Source organism: Ailuropoda melanoleuca, chromosome X (assembly GCF_002007445.2).
Source record: "Ailuropoda melanoleuca isolate Jingjing chromosome X, ASM200744v2, whole genome shotgun sequence".
Lineage (NCBI taxonomy): Eukaryota > Metazoa > Chordata > Mammalia > Carnivora > Ursidae > Ailuropoda > Ailuropoda melanoleuca.
Genome location: NC_048238.1, coordinates 34,387,083 through 34,411,468, shown reverse-complemented (window position 1 = coordinate 34,411,468; position 24,386 = coordinate 34,387,083). Strand labels below are relative to the sequence as shown.

General features: G+C 57.5%; 1 protein-coding gene across 6 annotated transcripts in view; it reads left to right on the top strand.

Annotated features, from left to right (window-relative positions):
- BCOR (BCL6 corepressor) overlaps positions 1–24,386 on the top strand; it is a 79,874-nt gene that overhangs the window by 37,172 nt on the left and 18,316 nt on the right. For 4 of the 6 annotated variants that reach the window (XM_034648804.1, XM_034648801.1, XM_034648803.1 and 1 more), the window contains exons 1-4: positions 7–336; positions 18,935–19,060; positions 20,358–20,436; positions 21,357–24,230. In XM_034648804.1, coding sequence (XP_034504695.1) covers positions 18,975–19,060; positions 20,358–20,436; positions 21,357–24,230 — 3,039 coding nt within the window. In that variant the 5' untranslated portion in view covers positions 7–336; positions 18,935–18,974. Of the gene's footprint in view, positions 1–6; positions 337–761; positions 1,136–18,934; positions 19,061–20,357; positions 20,437–21,356; positions 24,231–24,386 lie in introns of those variants that run through there. The other 2 variants (XM_034648799.1, XM_034648800.1) reach the window with 2 other exon arrangements.

Here is a 24,386-nt window from a genome sequence, read left to right as displayed (position 1 = left end):
CACCCGGCCCAGAGCCCACCCCTCGGCGGGGCCGACCCCGAGGGCAGCCGGCTGGCTGCAGACGGCGAGGGAGACGAGCGAGCGCGGCGCCGAGAGCGGGCTGCGGGCAGCCGGGGACGGCAAACTTTGCTGCTCGCCGCTCTTCCCCGGCCCGGCTCCTTTTCCGCTCGCTAACGTCGCCACCCCACTTTCCTCCAACCCCGCACACCTCTCCCCACCCAGCCATCCGCCCCTCGCTCCTCCTTGCCTCCTCGACTCTGCTCGGGGAGGGGGGGAGGAAAACTTCAAAGCGCCGGATCGCAGGCTCCCTGCTCACTCCCCGGCCGGGGATTTCAGGTCAGTGCTCGGAACACCTTTCCCCGGGGAAGCCGCGCGGGCGGCAGGCGGGCGCGCCGCGGGCTGCACTCGGCCCCCTCCCTCGGGGCCCCCGCCCGCAGCGGGTTGCTCCTCCGACACTCTCGCGTACCCCGTGGAGCTCGAAGCTTTCGCCTCGCGCTTCCCTTTGGCTGCTTGGCTCGCTTTCGTTTTTATCTCTTAGCTGTAAGTTATTAAAAATGCAGCCAGCCTAAGCGGCCCCGCGTGGGCACCGGGGAGGGAGGGGCGCGGCGAGGGGCCTGCCGCCTCCCCGGGGGCTGGGAGGAGAGCGGGGAGTTCGCGGAGTGGAAGTTTGCAGCCTGTGTGTGTCTGTGTGCGCGGGAGCGCGGTCACCGCTGAGCGCCGCGAGTCGGGCGCGGGAGGGGGGGCAGCTGGGCTGGAAGCTGGGAAGCTCGGCTCGGCGTTAGCTCGCGAGCAGGAAGGGGAGGGTGGCGGGTTCCCGTCTGCTTTCTTTTTCGACTCGGGAAAGAACTGTAAAAACCCCCAGCCGCCGCCGCATCGTCTCGCCTCTCCAGGGGCCGGTCGTTCCTCCTAGTGGAACGACGGCGTGTGCGTGCGCGAGGGTGTGTGGCGGGCGCCCCGGGCCGAGCCGAGCTCGACCTGCTGCTGCCGCCACCGCGCAACTCGGGAGGGGAGTCCCGGGTTTTTTCTTGGCTTGCCCCAAAGCTCGAATCACGTGGATTAAAAAAAAAAAAAGAAAGAAAAGAAACTACTAGGAAATCGAGCCGAGCGAGGGGTTCCGATTCGGCCCGCCCGCCAGGTCAGACGCTTTGTTTTTTAAATGTTCTTCTGAAATTATAATCTGCGACTCCCTCCTCCCCTCACGCCCTCCCCGACGTTGCGGGGTAGGTTTTAAGTTGTGAGCCCCCGGGAGCGGGGGTAGAATGTGCGGGGGNGGGGGGGGAGGGGGGGGCGGGCGGCGGGGGGGGGCGAGACCTGGGCCCTCCACTGGGCAGCGGGGAGTCTGGCGGGGAAGCTGTTTGGGCGTGTGCGTGTCTGCGGCCGGAGGAAGTTGGTCCCACTCGGAGGGCATGCGGCGCAGAGGCTGAGGGTGAAGAGGAACTTGCGCACCCGGGCGCGATCCTCCGCCGAGGCGGGGAGGGCTAGGCGCCGCCACGCCGCGCCGCGGGGCCCGCGCTCGGAGCAGGCGGGCCGCTGCACCGCACAGCCTCCGCCAACTCGGGGGCTCAGGGCGGCGGCGACGTGCGCCTGCTGTTTACCAAGCAAGCCCTGGGGCGCCGTGTGCGGAGTAGGACGGCTCAAGGCACGCGTGGTCCCGGCGGGCTTCCCTCACTTTTGGGTGGGCACTTCCCCGGGTCCCTGAGACGGCGGAGTCTGGCCGCGTGTAGGCCGAGGCCAGGCGAGGCTTAATTTGCTGTTAATGAATCTTTTCCAGAAAGTCCGCGATCTCCAGCTAGAGGCTGTGAGTGCCTGCGCGCGAGGGCGCGCGCCGCCGGCGTCTGAAGGGTGGGGGTTGGGGGAATTGAAGAGCGAAGGAAGGGGGAGGGTTATGTGTATTTAAAAACAAACCTTAAAAAGAAACCAGCGCGCTTCAAATAGGTATTCTCACAGCCTCTCTGTGTCTAGACCAGACAGCTCAGGGTTTTAGCTGTTTTTTCTTTTTTTTCCTTCCCGTTCTCTTTTTCTTTCTTTCTTTCTTTCTTTCTTTCTTTCTTTCTTTCTTTCTTTTTTTTTTTAGAGAAGGCGAGGGGAGGACTAGGTAGTGGTATTTGTGCTAGGGGTAGCCTCTTGAAAAATCCTTAAAAATGGCCTGGAAGTGAAAACCGGGAGGAAATGGCCCACCCCAGAAGGTAGTGGGTGGCGAACGCAGACAGAGTTGGGTATTTCTAGCCATCTGACACTTCCTGTGGCACTGGAAACGGACACCGCGGGCCGAAATCAATCCTTACGAGGTGTTGGATTCGGTTTTACCAGCGGAATTGCTTGTGTGGAAGGCATATTAATTGTCGGCCTCGGAGACTTCTGTACGTGGGCACTTGGAGAATACGTTTGCTTCTCGACCCTTCCTACTCCACCCCGACCTGTTATCTGGTCTGGGCTTTGCAGTGTCGGTTCTCGTGTTTATTTTGGGCAAGATTTCAGCGCGTGGAGGGACGAGGGGGGGCGAGATGGCGGTGATTAATATGCCGTCCAGGTTTAATGCGAGGCTGGCCTTCAGTGTGCGGGTATCCGCCGCCCCTCGCCGGGATTGCCTGGGGTAGTTCGGCGAGCGCGCAGGGTTCGGGCGCCAGGCGCTCGGCATGCAGGTCGAGGCTGGGGCTCGCACGGCCCCAGCGCTGTCCTTTGAGGCGCTGTCACCAGTAGGTGACTGAGAGTTAATTAGGAAGTGTTCTCCGGATCAATGGGCCGCACAGCTCATTAGCGATTCTCCCCAGCCCTTTGCAGGGCCGGCCGGGCCTCTGCCTCCCACACAGGCCGGGGCCCCGCGGCCCGGGCTTCGGAGAGCGCGGCTGGGAAGTGGGGAGGGACCGTCAGCGAGGGGCGGCGGAGAGGCGAGTGTAACTTCGCCGGGCTGCGCGTTGCGTGCGGCGCCGCGAGGCCCGCGCAGCCCGCTCTTTCTTCCGGCTCTCGGTCGCCTCGACTGTGTCTTTAACTCGCTCCTGCTCGCGTCGCTGCCTGGCTGCTCCTCCCCGCCTCCCTCGCCTATCTCTTGTTCTCTAAGCACGACGCTTGTGCTCCCCGCCCAGCTTGGGATTAGACAAGATAAAAATAGGACTGCCCAGCGCGCAGAGCTGTGACTGCCCCGGCAGCCGGGCTGGCGGGAGCACCGGTGGCCGGGGCCAGGGCCGGCGAGAACTCGCGGTGCGCTCGGGGCGACCCGTGCCCGTAGGCTCCCACCCCCACCCCGCAGGCGCGGTCACGCTCCCCGGGTTCTGTCCGCCGGGAACCGGGCGAGCAGGGGGACCTGGGCAGGGTCTCCGCGCTCTCGCGGGTGTTGTTGGTGTGCCTCTGATAGATCGGTCTAGACAGGCATGCAGGCTCCCTCCCGGCTGAAGGACGGGAAAGGGGGGGGCGGGCCGCGGAGGCGGCGGCAGACTCCCGTGAGCAGCGAGTGAGCGAGCAAGCCTGCGGGCCCTGCGAGCAGGGTGGAGGGAAAGCTGTGAGGATTTCTTTTAACCCTTTAAAGGCAGTGGGGGAGTGTGGTGGTGGGGGGTGGGGGCAAAGATCCTTGTAGAAATTCCTGGAGGCAGAGTAGCCCCCTGGAGGGAGGGGGCGGGGCGGGAGTCTGGGCCTAGGGTTTTCCTTTCTCTTCTGTGCTTGCACGCTCACATCCTGGTGCATTGGACTCGATTCTTCGACAAACCAAGCGCAGCTGCTACATGATCTAGTTTGACCCAGGACTTCTCAACGGGAGGGAGGCGTGAACACACACCGTGGGCACCTTCACTGAAGGAACTGAGTTTGGGAGATGGAGATCTAGACCTCCCAGAGAGAATTCGTGCAGACGATCTAGTAATGGGAAGGTCTGAGCCGTAGCGGGGTGGGGCCTCTGACCAAGACTGCTGCAGACGGAAGACCTGAGGCAGAAATGCCAGGCCAGTGCATACAGGTATGCGTTGGAGACAGCAAAGAGGTCTTTGAGTTGTCTGTATAAAGAGACGCACTTTTAACCATGAACTTGTGGGGAGTTAGAATCAGATATGTGCAAGGAGAAAGCCTCTAAACAGAAGTTGGATAGGGATGTGTACAAGATTGAGCTTTCGTATGCACAAACGTGGGGTCGACATTGAACTGGTCTAAAAATGTAACATAACTTTGCAGACGTGGTCTAGTTCTCTCTAGAGGTTGAAATTGGTGGGTGGGTTACCCTATATATAAATAAATCATTAGTTAACACACCTCTCTCTCCTTCCCCATCCTCTTCCTTTTAGGGTTTGTGGTCCAGGGGATCCTCTAGTTATATTTAAACTGCAAACCCATGTTGGTCTAGCCTGGGAATGGGCCACGCATTACTGGCAAAGCAAGAATGTAAGTGGTGGGGAGGTGTAAGAGCTGGACAGGAATGTTCAGATTAAGATGTGTGCCTGAATGACATGTGATGAGACGAATCAAGACACTTGGGCTCCGATGCCCACATGGAACAAGAGATACATGAGATAAAGAACTGGCGGAGAAGAATGTAAACACGGGTATGCAAATACAGGGACCTATAGTGATATTCTAAGAGAAAATCCCAGACTTTGTTGAGCTGGAAACTGGGGCAGAATTTCTGTAAATGCGTTCCAGAGACAAAAGCCCATTTAAAGGTGTGAAGAGGGTCACTTGGAAACACAAAAAGCATTCATATGCATACATCCGTGCTTAGATACACTGGCTGAATAACAAAAACAACTCCTTGGCCGACGGTGACTTTCCTGCCAGGGGAGAGCAACGTGGGCAAGGAAGTGTGGGCTGCCCAGCCACCTTCGTGCACTCACTCACAGGGAAAAACTGTGTTGTAGGCTGGAAGGAAACTGAAGGCAAAGCGGCCTAGCTAAGGATGGATGGCCCTCGCTCACTAATAGTACTCCTGGTTATAGTTTCTTCCCTTCTGGAAGCAGGGGAGAGGGTATGTGTGGAGCAGGTAGGAGGATCTCCAAGAGATTTTGAGTTCTTGACCTTGAGTGGATGGATTGTGGAGGAAAAAGAGGAGTAGCGTTCAGCCTTGGGTCAGGAGGAATAGATGGTGGCCCTGCTCTGAAGTCCTGTTTGCTGATGTGGTTGTCAACCCGGTGGACTGATAAAGATAGAACCGAAAGAAGTGCGAAGTACGGCCTCCGGGAGGAATAAAGGGGAGGTATGCTTTCATTTCGGTATGCTTTAATTTTTTTTTTTTCTTTTCTGGAGGAGACCTTGCGGGGACGGCCTGTGTAGGGTGGATTAGCAGGCGCCTGTGTGACCCCAGACGCTCACGTAAACTAGGCTAGGGTTTGATTTGCCCGCGGCGTCGATTTGCCGCGGTCCCTCTTTGTCTGAGCCCAGCCGGGAATTCCAGCTTTTATTGGGAAGACCGCACTCGGGTGGAGCCGCGCCGGGTCGGGCGGGGCAGGGCTGGGCCACGCGGGCTGGGCGGGAGGCTTGCAGGCCGCCGTGCCGCCCGAACTCCGGGACGGTCCTCAGGAGCGCAAGGCAGCGCTGACAATGCCACCTCGGTGGTTTCCTCGAGGGCGCCGGGCTGGCCGAGCTAGCCAGGCGCGGCGGGGCGGGGTGGGGGACCTCGAGGGTCCACTTCGGCCGCCGAGCCCCACCTCTCCCTCCCCCTGGCCCCACCCCTCCCCCGCCAGCCAGAGGCCGAAAGGAACTCTGAAGGCCCTTTGTTAGGCCCCAGGGTCACACCCGTGCCCTGGGGGCCGCAGAGGGGCGGGAGAGCAGTGCTCTCAGCGAGAAAGGACCTTATCCTTGCTCGGAGGCCTCGGCCTCCCGCTCACAGGGTTCGGGGAGGGAAGGCCGAGGCCGGCCAAGGCCCGGCCCAGCTGCTTTGCCAGTGTTGTATGGCCCGCAGGATTCCGTCTGTTTGAAAAGCCGGCTGCGCTGCTGGGGCCTAGGTGGCGGCGGCGGGGTTGAGAAGCTGCTGGGGCAGGAGTGGACGGCCTCCTCGGGCAGCCCCAGTGGTAGCCCAGCCGCCTTCGTCGCGAGCACTTGGCCCGAGCCTTCCCCCGACCACCAGCCCGGCCCGACGGCTTTTTGCTGGTTGCCCCCAACGTGTTCCTCTGGAAGAGATATCTGATTTTGCGTTGGATGGGAATTAATGAATGATGCTTTTCCGCGATATTTCTGTAGAAGGCCCCCTTTCCCAGCACAAGCTCATCTGTGCCTGTCCCCAGCCGAGGGTTTCGGAAGTAAGGGTCCCTCCCTTGGCTATTTTTTAGAGCCACGTCTCCCCAAGCCAACCACTCCTCCCCGGCACCCACGGGCTCAGCTCCCCGTGATTAGACTAGCGGGGAAGTCCGCTAGAAGATCCTGACAGCATAAAATATAATTTGTGATCTAAAAGACAGTTTCCAGTATAATCTCATTATGCACCACAGACTCCCGGTGTTATTTTGTGGAAGGCGGACAATGATCAATTTACATTGACCCGGGGCTGGGCGAGCTTTTAGATGGTAATTGCCATATTGATTTGCATGCAAAAAGGAGACCTGCTAAAATTAAAGACCGGAAGCTAAATTAAACTAAATTTATTGTCTAGGTGCAAACCAGAGAAACTGCTGGGGGAGGGGGTGAGTCAGGTGGGGGTGCCAGGGGCAGAGCAGGTGAAAGTCCCAGAGCTTCTAGAGGTCACAGATTTGGGAGCGATCTTTGCCCTTGATTCATAATGTGAGGAGGGGGACTTGTTTAGGGTATGGGGACCCAGCGGGAAAAAGTTATAAACAGGCACCATTGCACTGAAGGCACTGGGGTCCTTTAATGCTAATAGTAACTGGCCAGGGGAGGAGAGGTTTATAGGGTTATAGGGGTCTTCCTGCACCATTTCCGGCAAGCCCCTATTTCTATTGTTCTACCCGAGCGCTTGCTATCGAGCCGGGGACACCCAAAACTCCTGCAACTAAAGAGTTAAAAAAAAGGTCCTGCTCCGAGCTGGGGGTGGGGGGGAGGGCGGGGGCTGGAAACCCTGCCCCGATCGCCAACATCGAAAAGTTTAAAAAAGAGAGAGACAGAAAGCCACTGGCCGGGAGTCGGTTGGCTAGTGGGGTGAGGACCCGGCGCCGCCATTCCCTCTATCCCTCCGGCTGCCGAGGCCCTTGCCCGCCCATTCGCTCCTGGAGCCGTTTCGCACGTCCGGAGCCTCGGCCTCTTGGAGGAGCCACGGGGTGGGGGCTGGGGTCGGGCCTGGGGCCGGGGCAGGAAAGGCCGCAGGGGCAGCCAACTGTCCGGGGCCCCTGCCCTTCCCGGTCGCCACCGAGAGGAGCGGGAGACGGCCCTGTGGAGCCTGGGTCGTCGGGTGTGAAGAGTTCCGGGAGCCTCCGAAAGCCTGGGGCAGATCTGGAAATTGGGGACGGGGCGGGGTGGCGATGTTTGGCCCCGACCCCCGCTTCTGGGATGAGAAGTTGAAGAAATGAGAGATAACCCAGTCCCTGGCTTGTCTCGGGGCTTGGCCTTTTGTGGGGACCCCCCCTGCCCCCCGGGAGTCCAGTAGGGCCTGGTATCTTAGGAGCCACTTCCCTCTTAATTTTCTCCCCCACCCTACTTTGGTCCCTGGGGTTTTTCCTTAAAACACTAGGAAAGGTAAGTGTAGGCACTACTTTCCAAAGGGCTTTGGCTCTATCTAGATAATTTGATTTATTGCTTTCTGTGGCAAAACTAGGGTGGCAGGCCCAGCCCTAGTACCAGGAGTCAGCACTTTTTACAGAGCCCTGAGAGTAGCGACCCACCTGCCCCTGCCTAGTCTGGGCTCCTGGAGGAGGGGAAAGTGGAGCTTTGTTGGAAGCCCTGACCTCACACCAGGGTATTCCAGTGTAGGGAGATGTGTAGGAAGTCTCTGGAAATTGGGAAAGACTTCCAGGTGAACTAAGCGATTACTGGGGGTAGGAGACACTGGGTTCTGGTCTCCCCGTGGACTATGTTACATCGGTGTTCAACGCTTTCTTCTTACCCTGCCCTCGCGTCCAAGGGCTAAGGAAGCTTTCCGAAATTCTTGGGGATTTCAGATGGCACAATTAGACCAATAATTGGCTCCTCTCCGCAACTCCAGGACTGAGTTTGACCGTGGCCCATTTTTACTAGCTGTGTGACCTTGGGGGCAAGTTATTTATGGCTTCTGAGCCTCAGTAAGTTTCTTCATTTGTAAGACTGGGAATAATTATCCACCTTTAGGATCAAAGAAGACTACTTGGCACATAGTAGGCCCTGAGGATTTAGGGATTGCTTTGAATGACTGGTCGTGTTCCTATAGGTTGAGTCTCCCTTGCCCAATGCCCCCCCCCCCCTTCCGGAGAGCTCCTGAGACCTGCCTAGGCCAGTGTCCGGGGAGCAACGCAGGTTAAATTCGCCTGCGAGGATATTCCTCCGGTCTGCCTTCGTGGGCTCCGCTTTGTTGTGTTGTAGTTCTTCGCATTCTGTGCTCTAAAGGGTTCCATATGAAAGGGCTTGGAGTCCCCCCCCCAAGTGGGGTCATTACATGGTTAGGAATTGATTCCAGAACCGGGCATCTGGGTGCTCTTTGGCAAGCGTCCCCTTCCTTCTTTCGGGAGAGAGAGGAGCCAGTGGCTGGAGGGGAGAGACCTGGTTGGAAGAGGTGAGGAGGTGGCCTGCAGAGGCCAGAGGTAGGTGCTGTGGTTGGTTTGATAGGGATTAAGTCCGGATGTTACGAGGTCTCGGTGTGGTTTTCAATAAAGTCTGCCAGGGATTGCTTCTTTTTTTTCTATCGATATGTATTTTAAAAAATTACCAGCATGAGAAGAAAACCAGACCTGTATGGATCCAGGCCGGTAGTAAGCTACTGTGATCAGGTTTCCTACTCGACTCCCAGAGGGGAAGTCAGCGTTTGATTGAAGCTACACTTGGTTCTTGACTCTCAGGGGATGCCTGCTCTGAAACAGGAGCCCTCCCTTTCTCTCCTCCTCTCCCCCCCCTCCCTCTTTTTCCCTTCTTCCCCTAAAAGCCTTTGTGCTGAAAGAGCTTCAGTAGGCATGAATCCCTGGTCCCTCTCTAAAGAATGCCTTCCAGCCTTTGCTGACATTGTTTTGTGAACAGTGGGTTTTACCAGGCCAGCAGTTTTCCCCGCATCTTAGCTCACTGTTTTAGAGGTAGAGCCTGTCGAGGATGTACCCAATTGCCGTGATTTCCACATCGTGGAGCTGGGGCCTTGCCTGTCATCTGAAGACAGCCTTAACCTTTGCCCTAGATGCCCCCAGAGGGGGTGAAGGTGGGGAGAGCAAGGACAGGGGTCGTTGTGGAGGGTCTGTTTGTTTTTCTCCCGCACCAGAGGCAGAGGGTGGAGAGGGGGCGAGTCAGAGAGGAGGGACGGTCCAGCTTTGGGTCTGATTTAAAACTTGGTCTAATTGGAGAAGCTCTGAGGCACTCAACAGTTCTGTACAAATGCAAACTTGAAATAGCTTTAGGCCTACGTCATTTAGGGCAGAATAAATGAAGTACAGAAATGTCCAAACTATGCAAATCCTGGAGTTGTCTGCCCTCCCATAAACACATGACAAGTGCCAAGGCATTTCCAGTCAAAACAGCCGTGGAACCAGCAGCCTCCATCCTTTGTATTTATTATTTTATTAACAGCATTTTACACAGCAGTTAACAAGCACAGCCCGGCCTGCTTTGCGCCCCGGCTCTCACTCTCGTCAGACCTGGGGGAACACTGGTCTGTGGGGAGAGGTGGTTTCTAAAGGAGCCGGCTAGCTGGAGGAGTCTCTGCAGATAGGTAAGGAAAAGTAGCATTTGGGGCTGCTTTCTACTGGCCCGAAAGAGAAGATGGCACCAGTGAGCCTTTGGAGGAAGAGATCCTCTCTCCCTTCTCAAGAGGAAAGTTGCACAGATGTGGTGATGTCTGGTCTCTGCTGGGATTCCAGAAGGTGAAACAGTAACGTTCAGGACCTTCCCTGCCCATCAGTTTTTGGCGATTTTCAAAGAATAAGTATTTGTCTGCTATCGTGAGTCTATATCCTGGTGGAAAGTTTATAACGAAAAGTAATGCCTTTCTTAAGTCATAAAATGAGCCTTGTATGATTATTTAATTAAAATCTATTTAAGGACCGATTAGGCGTGTAATTTGCGCTAATAATGACGATTATGGAAATGTTCGACTTAACCAAAAATCATAAAGGAGACATTTTGATCAGTGGGGCGGCCAGTAAGTATTCAGGGAGTTGGACCATTTTCGAGGTGCTAGAGGCGTCGGGCCGCGGAAAGTGCAGAGCCGCCTGGCCTCTGCACCCCGGCGCGGGGAGCGCCAGGCCTCCCTGCCCCAACCCCAAGCCCTGGCCGGCCGGGCCCGGGCAGCCCACGCTTTGCTGAGCATAGAAAGCAACCCTGGGAGTCTGCACCACCTCTCTTCCCAGCCGAGGAAGTGGGGGAGGGGTGCTTCCCCCAGCCACCAGGAGGGGCAAACTCTGGGAGAGGGCTGATAAACCACACAGAAATCCCTGCGACATGGCTGTGCTCTTTCGCTTTTACAATCAGCGGCGACAAACTGCATGCTGCCTTGGCTAGCCTTGGCTGGAGCCTGGAGGGGTGGGGGAAGAAGGGGGGGTCCCCTTGTTCCGGAGAAACCTGCCAGCTGCTGGGCTTGGTGCGAAGGCAGCGGAGGCAGACACAATGCTGCTGTTGTTGGTTTGATCTCGAACTGTGGATTGTTAGTCTGGCTTTAACTATGTGGTAAGGGGGGAATGTGAAGGCTGTTTACAGCGAGTGCAAATAATGTGACAGCTGTTGGTGCGCGAGCAGCGCTGCGCTTACACAAAGCGTGCACTATGCAGGCCCGCGGAGAGCTGCAGAGGTGGCCACCGCTTTCTGACCACGGCGTCCTCGGCCTCGGATGAGAGAGAAAGTCAGCCGCGCCGCGCACCGCCCCACACACCGCCCCACACACCCCCCCTACCCCGCCCCAGCACACACCTTTCCGGCTCCCAGAATCGGGGATCCCAGAATTGGCGCGGAGGTGCAGGACGGTGTGTGGTGTGTCGTGCTTCTTCTGCAGAGGTGGTGGGAGAGGGCCCACAGGGTCCCGAGTGTCACTGTCCAGAGGGGTTTGGCCAGAATCGGTGGACCTGGGTCCTCAGGTGCTCATAGGCATGGTTTTTAAGATTCGGGAAAATAACTTCCAGCCCTAAGCGAGCTTGTTGGAAACCATGTGTTATTAACCAAAGGCTTTTCTGGAAGTTGCAGGGGCTCTGGCGGCCCTCCTTTCCCCTCTGTCACTCAGACAAGTTAGAGAGACAGGCGGGCGCTGTGTTCTGTGCACTCACCACTCTTTCCCCGGGCTGGAAACACAAGTGTGTAGGTTCAGGACCCAAAGGGGAGTGTATTGGAGCGCAGGGGGGGCGGGAGGGAAGGGGTGCAGTTTGGCTTTTGATTACCCACACCCCTTAACCTTCCCTCGCAAGCCTTCCCATTTCCAAGAGCACATTCGCCTTTAGCTGCAGGACGCAAAGGTGTGGCCCTGAGGTGTGCCCACGGCGCCACCCACTCTGACTTAATCAGCTAGATGCCCACAGCCACAGGCCTTCTCTGAGTTTCTGGTCGCCCGCCAGGCACTGGGGGAAGGTGCCGGGGTGGGAGGGAGAGCTGTTGGTGGCGGCAGTCACCCCGTTAGCCGGTCCTGGAGATGTACTGCTGGCCCAGGCGGGTGGGTTCAGGATGGCCAGAGATGTTGGGCCCGCCTCTGGGCTGTCCTGGGGACAAACGGGGGTCAGAGTCGCTCCCCTCCCCCTCCCAAGGCTGGAGCCTTCACAGTCCTGGCCTCCCGGGTTTGGAGGATCATTTAGAGCTGATTGAATTCTGTATCTCGTCCTTCTCTGTGACTTTGGTCCCTGGGGGTACAGCCTCCAGGATATCTGCAAATTGAGTTCATCGCCCCCAGCCCCCCAGGTCTACCCTCTCTGAGTTTTAACATGGACTTCTATATCCAGTTGGGTTCCCCAGTGGGGAGCTGGGAGATGCTTCTGGAGTGATACATGAACTTCGGTGCCAGTTCTATAAATTGGTCTCTTTTTATGACGTGTGCCATTTTCTGTAGGAATGTTGCTTGCAAAACGAGTTTCGCCTTGGAGGAAAGGCGGAAAGATAAACAAGCCTGTAACGCCAAAACACTGGCAGTCTTTCCCTCCTTCCAGCTCTCTTAAAGCAGCCGGGCTGTATTTCCAGGATTAGACTCGTGCTTGTGAAGAGGGACTCTGGTTGGCTTTTTTTTTTTTTCCCCAAGCAAATGCAAATTAGAGAAAAATAATTTTCTTTCAACGATATGCAATGTATTAGTCACTTGTTATCGTGCTCTGAGGCAGGCCTCATTTGCGCGTCTGCCAGCTCGCTCACATCTGCTCGGCGCTGTTCGGGGCATTTTAACCTTGGCGGTGTCGTGTCTAGTCCCACGGATCAAGGAGGAGTAATTAAGCTCTGAACAGCTACAAAAATTCACGGGCCCCCATCTATACCGTAGTTGTTGCACAGCTTTGTTTGGGGTGTTCCGAGTTCCAAGCTTGAGTAGCAGAAGTGGGGTTTCTTTTGTTCCTTGTCAAGAAAGTGGGAGCCCTTCTTCTCCTCTGACCCTCATCCCCAGCCCTCCCAGAACTCCCAGGCAGCGCACAATCAGGCAAGGAACCCGGCTGCAGATCACAGGACCCCGTGTGTTATGCATCTTTTATGTGTAAAAAGTTCTTTTGTGCCTCCCGTGTACTCCTGATGCTGTTAATAGTCTTACGATACAGCTTGGTCCTTGGGGGGGGGCATGAAGTGCCTTTTATTCCTACACAACTCTGGTGGGGATCGCAGCGCGTGGACACCCCCTCTGGAGTTGTGATACGGATGGTTTATTCAGGTTGTTCAGACTCCCAGGTGGCAACCCGGCTCCCTTGGGATTAGCCCGAAGGGAGTGTAGGGTGTTTTTTGGGGGGGTTGGTAAGTAAGGGCGTGAGGGTGATTAATTGCATTCCACCTACGTTTCCTGTCCTGGGCTGCCTCCTGTTGAGGGACACCAGCTTCCAGATGGGCCCTCTCTTGCCCACGTGGTGGTGTGTGGCACAACCCTGAAAGAAAGTGAAAGGAACAAAAAACCCGAGGCGGTGGCCTGCATCGGTGTCAGGGGAGAAGGGGAAGTGTCCCGTGTTGGTCCAACAGCCGACCCTGGGTTGGGGGTGGTGGTGCATGGCAGGGACCCACCCTGGGTTCGGCAGCCACTCTCCCCGTGGATCCTTGCAGGGACCTCTCCCCGCGGATCCTTGCAGGAGCCTCCCCTCCCTGAACCCCTTCCCATTTTACAGTTGGCTACACTTGACTTGCTGGGGGGGGGGCACGTCTATGGAGAATAACGCTCCAGTACGCTGGGAAGGACCCCAGGATGATGGCCAGGAGGGGGTCGGGTCTGCGTGCGTCCACCCAAAGTTCCTTTTTGTCAGAGATTCAGCGGCGGGGGCTCGGGAAGGGGGAACCCCAGAGGAGCGCGCGGGCCGCAGGGCCTGAGGGGTTAACTGGGGTCGGGGGGGACTGGGGATTGCGGAGGTCGGGCCGCCTCCCGGAGAGAGCCGGAGTTCCTGGAAGGCCGGGCGGGGGCGCGTCGCGAGGGTGTGGGCGTGTGCCGTGGCGCGGCCCCGCGCGGGGACCTCGGTGGAGGAGCCGCGAGGAGGGGCGGGCGAGCCCGGAGCAGCACGGGTGTGTGTGGTGGGAGAGAAAATCCCTTTGTTGCCGACCGATCGCGCTCGGGGCTGAGGTGGGGGAGGGGGCGCCCTTCCCCCGCTCGCCCTCACCGCCGCCGCCGAGGGCCAAGTTCACCCCCCCCACCGACCCGAGTGGCGCTCTGCTCTGACCCAGGCGCCGTGGGAGGAGGCAGGGAAGGTTCTGGTTGCTCGAAAGGTCAGGGCCGCGCAGGGCCGCGCGAGTTTCCCATCCTCCTCGCTCCCTCTCTCCTCCTGCTCCGCAGCTCAGTCTGTTACTAATGCAAAACTTGGGGCGTGGGTGGGGACGCCCCCGGAGGCAATGGCCCTGGCTTGGAGTGTGCCAAGAGACAGCGCCTGGGCAGGCTGGATCACTCCTCCCAAAACCCCCCCCAACAGCCTTGGGGGGGGTGGACCGAGCCAGTCACCAACCTCATCCACCCGACGGGGGAGGGGGGTCCTGGGGTCCCCTTTGCCTGGCAGCTGCTTGCCCTGGGGAAAGCAGCCCAGGAGGACCCGCCCCCGACCGTGCACATCCGGGAGAGCGGGAGAGCGTTTTCCTCTCATATTCTACCCCCACACAGCCCCCCTCCCCCCATCCTAAAATAGGAACTTCTTCACCCCTCCCTTCCTTGACACCAGGAGAGAAGTGCTGCTGTGCGTGACTCAGTCTGCTCTTGGAGCAGCCCCAGGAAGGGCTCCCGTGGGGTTCGCTTTGGGCTTTGATGAAATCCACACAACTCTGCTGAAGGTCACCCCTCCCTGGCTTGGCCCCTTCTGTGTCCCTGCCTCAGCCTTCCCACTGCCACACAGAAACTCTGCGGCGATCTGGGGTTGTCACACAGCATGCTTGGTGGAGTCAGATGCCGTTTAATGGGGTTAAACGTGGGGGGTACTAGCTGTTGCCAGGCAAAACTCAAGTCCTTAGTGCAGTTTAATCCTCTGGAAAACACGGTGCCAAATATTTACAGGTGAGGGGAGCAAGGTTGAAGAGGTTCGGCCACCTGCCCAGAGACACGCCGTGGATGAGAGTGGGAACTGGGAGGCCGTGGTGGTGACCGTGTCCTGCGTGCTCGCCGCAGAGAACCAGCGATGACATGAGGGTAGACCCTTTCCCAGCACGGCCTGGGCACGCATACTTGTCTGGTCCCCCTGATCCCAGCTTGGCCTTCTGAGCCAGAAGCCCCCCCGCCCCCGCACCTGCCCGGGCCTTCTTGGCCACTGACTGGTTAACCTCCTGATGGGGGCAAGGGGTGCCAGGTGAGAGACCCTAGGAAGGGGCACCATTCGTGTGTGCGTGGCGTGTGGGAGTTGGGGTGGTTTGATGGCGATGCTTTCCCTTTTGTTGGTGAACTTGACAAGTGTGATGTGCAGACTTGAACACCGCTTCAAGGGTGGAGGCGGTAAAAGTGGCCTGGTGCCAGGAGGAGAGCCCAGTGGAGAGAAAGGAGGGGTGCCAAGCGTGGTCTGGTGCCACCGCCCCTCCCCTTGCTCATCCCAGCCTCTCATGGTCACTGCCGCTTCCCTTTTCACCCTGCTGTTTGTTTTCTGCCAGGGTAGAGCACCTTTAAAGAAAAACCAAACAGCTCCCTCCTTTTCCTCAGTGTATGAACGGGTGGAATGGTGGTGGCGGTTGCTGCTCGGGGGCCTGTGTGCCCCTCTTGTCCTGTCAGGGCCTTGGCAGTGCCTCTTCTCAGGGATGACAGCTCCTAATTTTGGTCTCTCTGACCTCTTTCTGCCAGTCAGGCCCTTTCCCCGGTGTCCAAGCCAAGCCTAGTACTCTAAGCATGACCCTTGGCTTCCAGAGCAGATAACTGCCCTTGTCTGTCGAGGGAGACCTAAGCTCTCTTGTGCTTTCAGTAACTGCCGCTCCTGGAGCTGGAGTCCGCTGGTGGGGGAGCGCATTTTGCAAGCCAGGTCTCTCCCCGGAACTGGGTGTTCCAGCAGGCAACCACTGTGATTCCTGGTCTGTTCTTTAGAAACCAGACACTCCTCAGTCTCCCCGTCTGACCTCTTCTCTCAGCCACCTTCCCCTGCCCTCTCCATCCCTATCGTGCATCCTTGGCCCCCTTCTCTCCACTACTGGAAGAAGGGTTAAACCCCACAGTCAGGGTGTAGCTTAGCAGCTCACATGGAAACAGGTTGGTGCTTGCAAAGTGCTTTTCCTGAGTGACTTCACACGTCTTGGCACTTCTAGCCTGCATGTGGAAGAGCGGGGGGGGGGTGCACGCGGAGAAATAAGGGCAAACAAGCCTCTCATAGCGGCAAAGTGCCTGCTCTGTTTGTCATCTAAATCACATTATTTGTCCTCTCCACCGTGGCCCAAGGGTCAGCGAAGTCAGTTTTGAAGCACTTTCTCTTAGAATTTAAAAAAAAAAAAAAGACCCCAACTATTTCAACAGCCCCTTCTAGAAGTGGAGTGGGATGAGCATTGCTGTATCTCCGCCTCTCAGTCTCTTTGTGTTTCTCACCCCAGTGTCCCCTTAGCTGCCCATCCCAGAGAGATGGGGGATGGGAGGTCCCCAGGCCCCGACCCTGGCGGGGTGGCTGCAGTGTGGCCTCGCTGAGGAACACGTTCCTGCTGGGCAGCCCAGCCGGGGCTCTGGGATCCTCCAGAGCAGGCTGTCACCCTGGAGAAGGGCCTCCTGCCAGGCAGGGCCCCGCTCACTGGCCCTTCCCGCTCAGCTCCGTCCTCGGCCAGGAACCTGAAGAGTTAAAAGTCTTTAGCTTGTTGCAATGAAATTATGGCTGGCAGTGGCGCCGCTGTTTGTTCAACAGACCTCCACTTTTAAACAGTTCACAAAAAGTTCATGGGGCAGCTAAAGATTGTGTGTGTGTGTGTGTGTGTGTGTGTAGTCAGCAGGACCCAACAATGTACCTCCCCTCACTTGTTTCTTCGTGTTCAGCCTCCTCCCTCTGCCCCCTCCCCAACACTCCCATCTGACCCCAAAGTGTCATCTAAGTGTGTGGCATTACCGTTGAAAAGTCCACAGGAAGGGTCCAGGAGGGGTGGGGTGGGAGGGGGTGGGGAGAGCTCTGAAAGCACCCTGTGCTCCCAGGTGTCCCTACATCACATTCACCCTTCCGCCAAGTTCAGGCTGTCAGCTTTCCAGAAAAGCCCTTCGTTGGGGGGGGGGCAAAGTAGGGTGATGGGAGGCAGCACCCTTCCTGTTTCCTCACTCAGAGGTGCTCAGAGGTCCTTGTCACAAGGCGCCTACTAAAGGAGGTGGGGAGGTGGCAGCTTATTTAAGGAGAGGCCAGTTTGGGGACAGCAGAAGCTTGAGGTCTCAGAGGCACACACACACACTTTTTCCTTCCCTCATCCTTTTCTTAGGGGTTTGATGAGTGACCCTTTTTGCTCCTGGTGTGACTTCTGCATTTCCCCAGGGTGGCCTGGTGCGGTCGGTCCCACTGGGGCAGCTGATGACCAGGACCCTGCACCCGGGAATGCTGCTCCGCCTTCTGCATCAGGCCACCCGGAATGGCTTCCTTTTGTTAGAAGGGGTGGCAGGGGTTAAGGAGGGGACAGTGCCTCGAATGTGCCTTGTGGTCGTCCCTGCACTCATGGTGGCCTTCCCCCCCCAACTCGATGTGTAGGTTTGGAAGAAGGAAGAGAAGCCCATGAGCCCCCAGGGAGCCTTCTTTAAGACCCCGGTTGGTCTTTTCGGGGCACCGTGGCTAGCCCACTGGAAAGAGAGGGAGGCGCTTCTTGGAGAAGGCGCTGCCTCAGAATCCCACCAGGCCTGCTGCAAGTGCAGATTTCTGCCTCGTCCTCCTCCTCCAGCTTCATTGTTGGGCTCTAAGTCCGCGCCGCGTGTGGCTCTTGATTAACAGACGGTGTTCTATGTATAGGGGCCGACAGGGATACCAGTGGACAAAAGGCCTAGTTAGGACAAAGAACTGCCTAAGGATAGACCAGCCTGGCTTGTGGATTCAGGTCTCCCAGGTGCTCCCCCCACCCCACCCTCACTCACTCCCAGAAAGAGTCCCCGGACCTGGTGCCTCCAACCCACCGACCTGGCAGTCTGCTCCTTGCGCTCAAGTGTAAAAGCAAGCATTTGCATATTTTTCCCTGCTAACAAAGGAAATGTGTCGACTTAGGGAACATTTGGGCTTTCGGAAACTGTGTGGGTGGGTGTGTGAGGGAGGAGAAAGAAAGTTCCCCCGATGATCTGCACACCACTGATTTCACACTCCGCTTTGGGTCCCGTGTAAAGATGGCCCGGCCCGGCCCGGACAAGGGGGATGACGACGTGTTTGTGCGCGGGGAATTGCCCAGGGCCATCGGTCCCAGGCATTAAAGGCTCCCCTACTTATTAACCCAGCATTTAACAGCAGGATATGGGCTGAAGCGCAGTCAAAAGAAACGGCTCAACCTCCAAAGAGCAATTAAAATCCTGCACGAGGATAAATCACGCGCCGTGATAATCCTGTTAATAAAATGCAGCTTGTCCTGACCCTTCACTCATGCAGCAAACTAGAATGTGATGTGGGTGGGGGTGGTGGGCAGAGAAGGTAAGGAAGGGCGGGGAGAGGTGCCCTCCCCTCCTCAGCCCGGGCAGCCTCCCCCTCCCTGTAGGGGAAAAATGGGGTGGCTTTCACCCGCTCCCGGTATGCCAGTGGCTCGTAGCCCAGCAGCCTGGGCTGCTAAGACTTTGCACTCACTAATGATTTCTTGTCCCCAGCGAGCAGGCGTCATGGAATTACTCAGCCGCCTCCCTCTGTAGCTCCCAGGCCAAACCACCCGAGTCAGTGGTTAATCTGATCTAGGGCTGGGTGGGGTGGTTCACCAGCCCACCGACTCTTTTTAACCCTCGATCTATTAAGTAGCCCACACCGCAGCCCTGGAGACGTGGTAGTTTGGGCTGCCACACCTGAGTCCCCAGGAGTGTGGCTCCCCAGGATGCAGCACCATATGCTGCCAAGTGTGGTCCCCAAAGGCTGGGAAAGGAGAAGGCAGTTAGGGGTGGCCAGGGGTGGTGGCGATGTGTGTGCAGTTAGCGCGGATCGTGTGGCGTGTGGTCCTTTAACCCCTTCCCCACCCCACAGGGAAGTTGCGGGCCGCCCCTGTACCCTTTGAGTCAGGTGTGTTCCCTCACTCCGAGACATCTGGAGAACATCGGGCACAACCTGACTTTCCAGCTCTGCATTCTGTATGAATTGCCTAGAAAGAGGGCCTCTCTGGTTCCCTGTTTGGCTCTTCTTTATTCAACCTCCTGGGATTTTTTTTTTTTTTTAAACAGACTAGACGCTTGAAGAAAAGCTGCCATCCAAGAAGACGACATGCTTTCAGCAACCCCCCTGTATGGGAACGTTCACAGCTGGATGAACAGCGAGAGGGTCCGCATGTGTGGGATCAACGAAGACAGGTGAATGTGCCTGTCTGGCTGAGGCCTGGGGAGAGAGGGTGGGTGCCGCCCCCCCGCTCCGCCCCCACCCCAGGCTCGGGAGCAGAGCCCATTCTGAGGCCCCCCTCACCTTCTCAACAGTCAGAGTGGGCCCAAAAGGGGTGGGGGAGAATGATCTCCCGCCTAGCTGGCGGCCCTTGATTTACAGTTTTAACAGGCAACCCGGCTCAGCGAAGCATTGCCGCCCTTTAAAAGATTAGCCCCTAAAGCGGCCTTTCAGTGCACTTTCGTCCTTAATTTATTATTTCATATTTATGAAGGAGAATTAATCCCAGTCTATATGCTGCTTTAACTCTAAATGTCAGGAGTGTGGGCCCAGGTGGATCGGCATTCGATGTGCTTTTAAAACAAATAGTTTGCTCAGTAATAAATGGGGAGATGGCCACCCCTTACTTCATTTAAGCCCCGGGTTGCTCGGTGTCCTCTGCTACCTGTTCGGCGAGGCCATCGGCTCCTGGTTTCAGTCCCCCGACACTCTGCCGGGCTCCGTCATCAGTAATTTTGGAGTAGATGATGGAAGCCGCTCTTCGGGGTATCCGCTGTTGCTTGTCAGTGATTTTATCCTGGGGATTTGGAAGTTGGCACCGAGCGCTTTCTTTATCGATGCTGTCTGATAACAAGTCCCAGGGCAGCCGCAGCAGCCTGGCACAGATGTGCGGCTTCCTCTGGAGCCTGGAGCAGCTGACATTTGTATGATATTCGTGTGTCTCCCCCGTCATTTTGATAAAGGCAGTCAAATATGGCTTCATTATCACCATGGAAACCAGTTTTGTAGAACATGGTACCTAACTTTGTTTGGGGAAAAGTTTTGAAAGCCTGCCCTCGTGAGGAACACAGAAGTGACTGGTGCGACCGGCCCCCGAGACGCCGGCCTTGTGTCTCCGCTTCAGTCCTTGGCCATCGTGCTTCCTCCTGTCTGTGCTCAGGTGGAGCTTCGGAGGGCCTGCTAGGACGGCAGAGCTCAGATTGGCCTCCTCGGCCTCTCTAGAGGAAACAGCGGCCTGCGTCGGCCAGCTTGGGGCCCTAGCTGGGATTTCCCATCCCCGTTGTGCCCTGCCTTCCCTTTGTTTTCTCTCAGCCCAGTTGAAGCACCGTTTGGGGACAGCTTTCAACAGGGGCCGTTGGGGAGGAATTGTTCGGCGAGGGCGGTTTGAGAAATGGAGTTATTAGAAATTGGCCTGTTCTGGGGCGATCTGAGGAAAGAGGGATTAAGTGGGGGGAATGCTTTGACGAAGTTTGGTGTGTCCTTTTTCAATAGGAAAATTCCTGTAAATGATGGTGACGCTTCAAAGGCCAGACTGGAACTAAGGGAAGAAAATCCCTTGAACCACAACGTGGTAAGAGACTCACGGCTTCTGTCTGAACGTGCATTCATTTGCATGCCGCTAAAGGGCCTTTTGGGGGCGGGGCAGGGGTGTGGCGGGGTGGGGCTAAGTCGGATGCTTCTTCTGCAGGACCCGGCCCTCCCCCGAGCTCTCCTTGGCCCCGCACTACTGGGCATTTATGTCCTGAGTCCCATACCTAGCGACTGGTGGGATACGTGCCTCCTTTCCTTCGATAAGCCATGCGCCCCCTCCGTGCTCCCTGGAGCTGGATAAATTTCCAGCCTCCAAGTAGACCCTTAGGGTTTCCTTTTCCAGTAAAATATGAAACACAGACCCGTCCTCAGACAGCAGGGAGGGGAGTCAAAAGACACAACCACAGTTTGACCCATGGCCTTTTTATTGATTTAGAAATGAGACAGCTAAAGTCCTCCTTCCCTGCCATCCCCCTGAAGATTGTTTCTTGTTATGTTAAACAATCATGCTCCCCTACCTCCAGGGGGGAAAAAACACCCCAGTGAGCCCCACCCCCCAGCCCCCCACCTAACAGGCCTGGGAGATTCGGTCTGTACTGGTGCTGAGAGTAGCGGAGCTGGTGTCCTCTCTGTTGCAGCAGAGAATTTGTGCTGAGAAGGTGAAATTTCCAGAGTTAATAGATGACTGAATGTAATGTATGGGCCCAAGTCTAAAGGGATCAACCTTTTACAGGCTTTCAGGATACTAGTTGAACCGAGGTGAGAAGGCAGGCAGCAAAGGCTTTTGGATAAGTGGACAGGGGACCCAGGACCCTGTGGAGCCTCTCTGTTTAACCCTTTCTGCTCAGATGTTGAGGCTGATGTCCCATCCAACTAGCTCGTGGTTGGTTTCTCCTGGGGACGGGCCCTGCCGCTCTGAGTGAGCGTCGCGAGTAACATCCATCTTCTTCTTCTGCAAAGGTGGATGCCACTACCGCCCATCGGATCGATGGCCTGGCCGCGCTGAGCATGGACCGCACTGGCCTGATCCGGGAAGGGCTGCGCGTCCCCGGCAACATCGTCTATTCTAGCTTGTGTGGACTGGGCTCGGAGAAAGGCCGGGAGGCTGCCACGAGCACTCTAGGTGGGCTTGGGTTCTCTTCCGAGAGAAATCCAGAAATGCAGTTCAAACCGAATACCCCCGAGACGGTGGAGGCTTCCGCTGTCTCCGGAAAAGCCCCCAATGGCTTCAGTGCTATCTACAAAACACCACCTGGAATACAAAAAAGTGCTGTGCCCACAGCAGAAACCCTGGGCTTGGACAGGCCCGCCAGCGACAAACAGAGCCCTCTGAACATCAATGGTGCTAGTTACCTGCGGCTGCCCTGGGTCAGTCCTTACATGGAGGGCGCCACGCCGGCCATCTACCCTTTCCTCGACTCGCCAAATAAGTATTCACTGAACATGTACAAGGCCTTGCTACCTCAGCAGTCCTACAGCTTGGCCCAGCCGCTGTATTCGCCGGTCTGCACCAACGGGGAGCGCTTTCTCTACCTGCCGCCGCCTCACTACGTCAGTCCCCACATCCCGTCATCGCTGGCTTCACCCATGAGGCTCTCGACCCCTTCGGCCTCCCCAGCCATCCCACCTCTGGTCCACTGCGCAGACAAAAGCCTGCCGTGGAAGATGGGTGTCAGTCCCGGGAACCCCGTCGATTCCCACGCTTACCCCCACATCCAGAACAGTAAACAGCCGAGGGTGCCCTCTGCCAAGGCGGTCGCCAGCGGCCTGCCCGGGGACGCGGCTCTCCTGCTGCCCCCTTCGCCTCGGCCTTCACCCCGGGTTCACCTTCCCTCCCAGCCCGCCGCAGACACCTACTCGGAATTTCACAAGCACTACGCCAGGATCTCCACCTCGCCCTCCGTCACCCTGTCAAAGCCATACATGACGGTCAGCAGCGAGTTCCCCTCGGCCAGGCTCTCCAACGGCAAGTATCCGAAGGGCCCAGAAGGGGCCGAAAGTGCCCAGCCGGTTCCCGGACACGCCCGGAAGGCGGCGGCTCAAGACAGGAAAGACGGCGGGTCCCCTCCTCTGTTGGAGAAGCAGACGGCTACCAAAGACGTCACCGATAAGCCGCTGGACTTGTCTGCGAAAGTGGTGGATGTGGATGCTTCCAAAGCCGACCACATGAAAAAGATGGCTCCCACGGTCCTCGTGCACAGCAGAGCTGGAAGCGGCTTAGTGCTGTCTGGGGGCGACATTCCGAAAGAAACCCTGTCTCCTCCCGGAAACGGCTGTGCTATCTACAGGTCTGAAATCATTAGCACGGCTCCCTCGTCCTGGGTGGTGCCCGGGCCGAGCCCCAACGAAGAGAACAATGGCAAAAGCCTGCCACTGAAGAACAAGGCCTTGGACTGGGCGATACCACAGCAGCGGAGTTCATCGTGTCCCCGCATGGGCGGCACGGACACCGTGGTCACGAACGTCTCGGGCTCGGTGTCGAGCGCGGGCCGCCCAGCCTCCGCGTCGCCGGCCCCCAATGCCAATGCAGATGGCTGCAAGACCAGCAGGAGCTCCATGGACACCACGCCGTCGGTCATTCAGCACGTGGGCCAGCCCCCGACTACACCTGCCAAGCACGGCGGCGGCGGTAGTGGTGGCGGCGGCGGTGGTGGTGGCGGCGGCAGCAGCAAGGGCGCCAAAGCCAGCAACCCGGAGCCCAGCTTCAAAGCAAACGAGAATGGCCTCCCGCCCAGCTCGATCTTTCTATCTCCAAACGAGGCGTTTAGGTCCCCACCAATTCCCTACCCCAGAAGTTACCTCCCTTACCCAGCACCCGAGGGCATCGCTATAAGTCCCCTCTCCTTACATGGCAAGGGACCTGTGTACCCTCACCCAGTTTTGCTGCCCAATGGCAGTCTCTTCCCTGGGCACCTTGCCCCCAAGCCCGGACTGCCCTACGGGCTGCCCACAGGCCGGCCGGAGTTTGTGACCTACCAAGACGCGCTGGGGTTGGGCATGGTGCACCCCATGTTGATACCTCACACGCCCATAGAGATCACTAAGGATGAGAAACCGGAGAGGAGGTCCCGCTCCCACGAGAGACGCTACGAGGACCCAACCCTCCGGAACCGGTTCTCGGAGATGCTGGAGGCCAGCAGCACCAAGCTACACCCAGAAGTCCCCTCCGACAAGAACCTGAAGCCCAGCCCCAGCTGGAATCAAGGGAAAACTGTCGTCAAGAGCGACAAACTTGTCTACGTAGACCTTCTCCGGGAGGAGCCGGATGCTAAAGCAGACGCGAACGTGGCCAAGCCGGCCTTCGCGGCCGACAGCGTGGGCCCCAGCGCCGAGCCCGCCAAGCCCCCGGTCGATCCGACCCTGCAGCCGCACCGCGATTTCGTCGCCCTGAGAGAGGAGTTGGGGCGTATCAGTGATTTCCACGAAGCTTATGCTTTCAAACAGGCCCCGGGCCAGTCAGTCTTCAGCTTAAGCAAGGAGAATATTCCGGCGGGAACCAACAAGGAGAACCTGGGGCTGCCAGTCTCGACTCCCTTCCTGGAGCCAACTCTGGGGAGCGATGGCCCGGCTGTAACTTTTGGGAAAACCCAAGAGGATCCCAAACCATTTTGTGTGGGCAGTGCCCCCCCGAGTGTGGATGTCACCCCCGCCTATACCAAAGATGGAGCCGATGAGGCAGAATCCAGTGATGGCAAAGTTCTCAAACCGAAGCCATCTAAGCTGGCCAAGAGAATCGCGAATTCCGCTGGTTACGTGGGTGACCGATTCAAGTGTGTCACTACCGAACTGTACGCTGATTCTAGCCAGCTCAGCCGGGAGCAGCGCGCCTTGCAGGTGAGCCACCCCCCCCACCCCGCCCCACCCCCCGAATTTCAGTGACTTGACCAGTTGTCAGTTCTGTTTTGTTAATGTGGAAAGAGGATTGGGGGAGTATGGTAGGGCAGGGCGCCGGGCAGATTCGGTTAATGAAGCTTATGGTCACGTAAATAT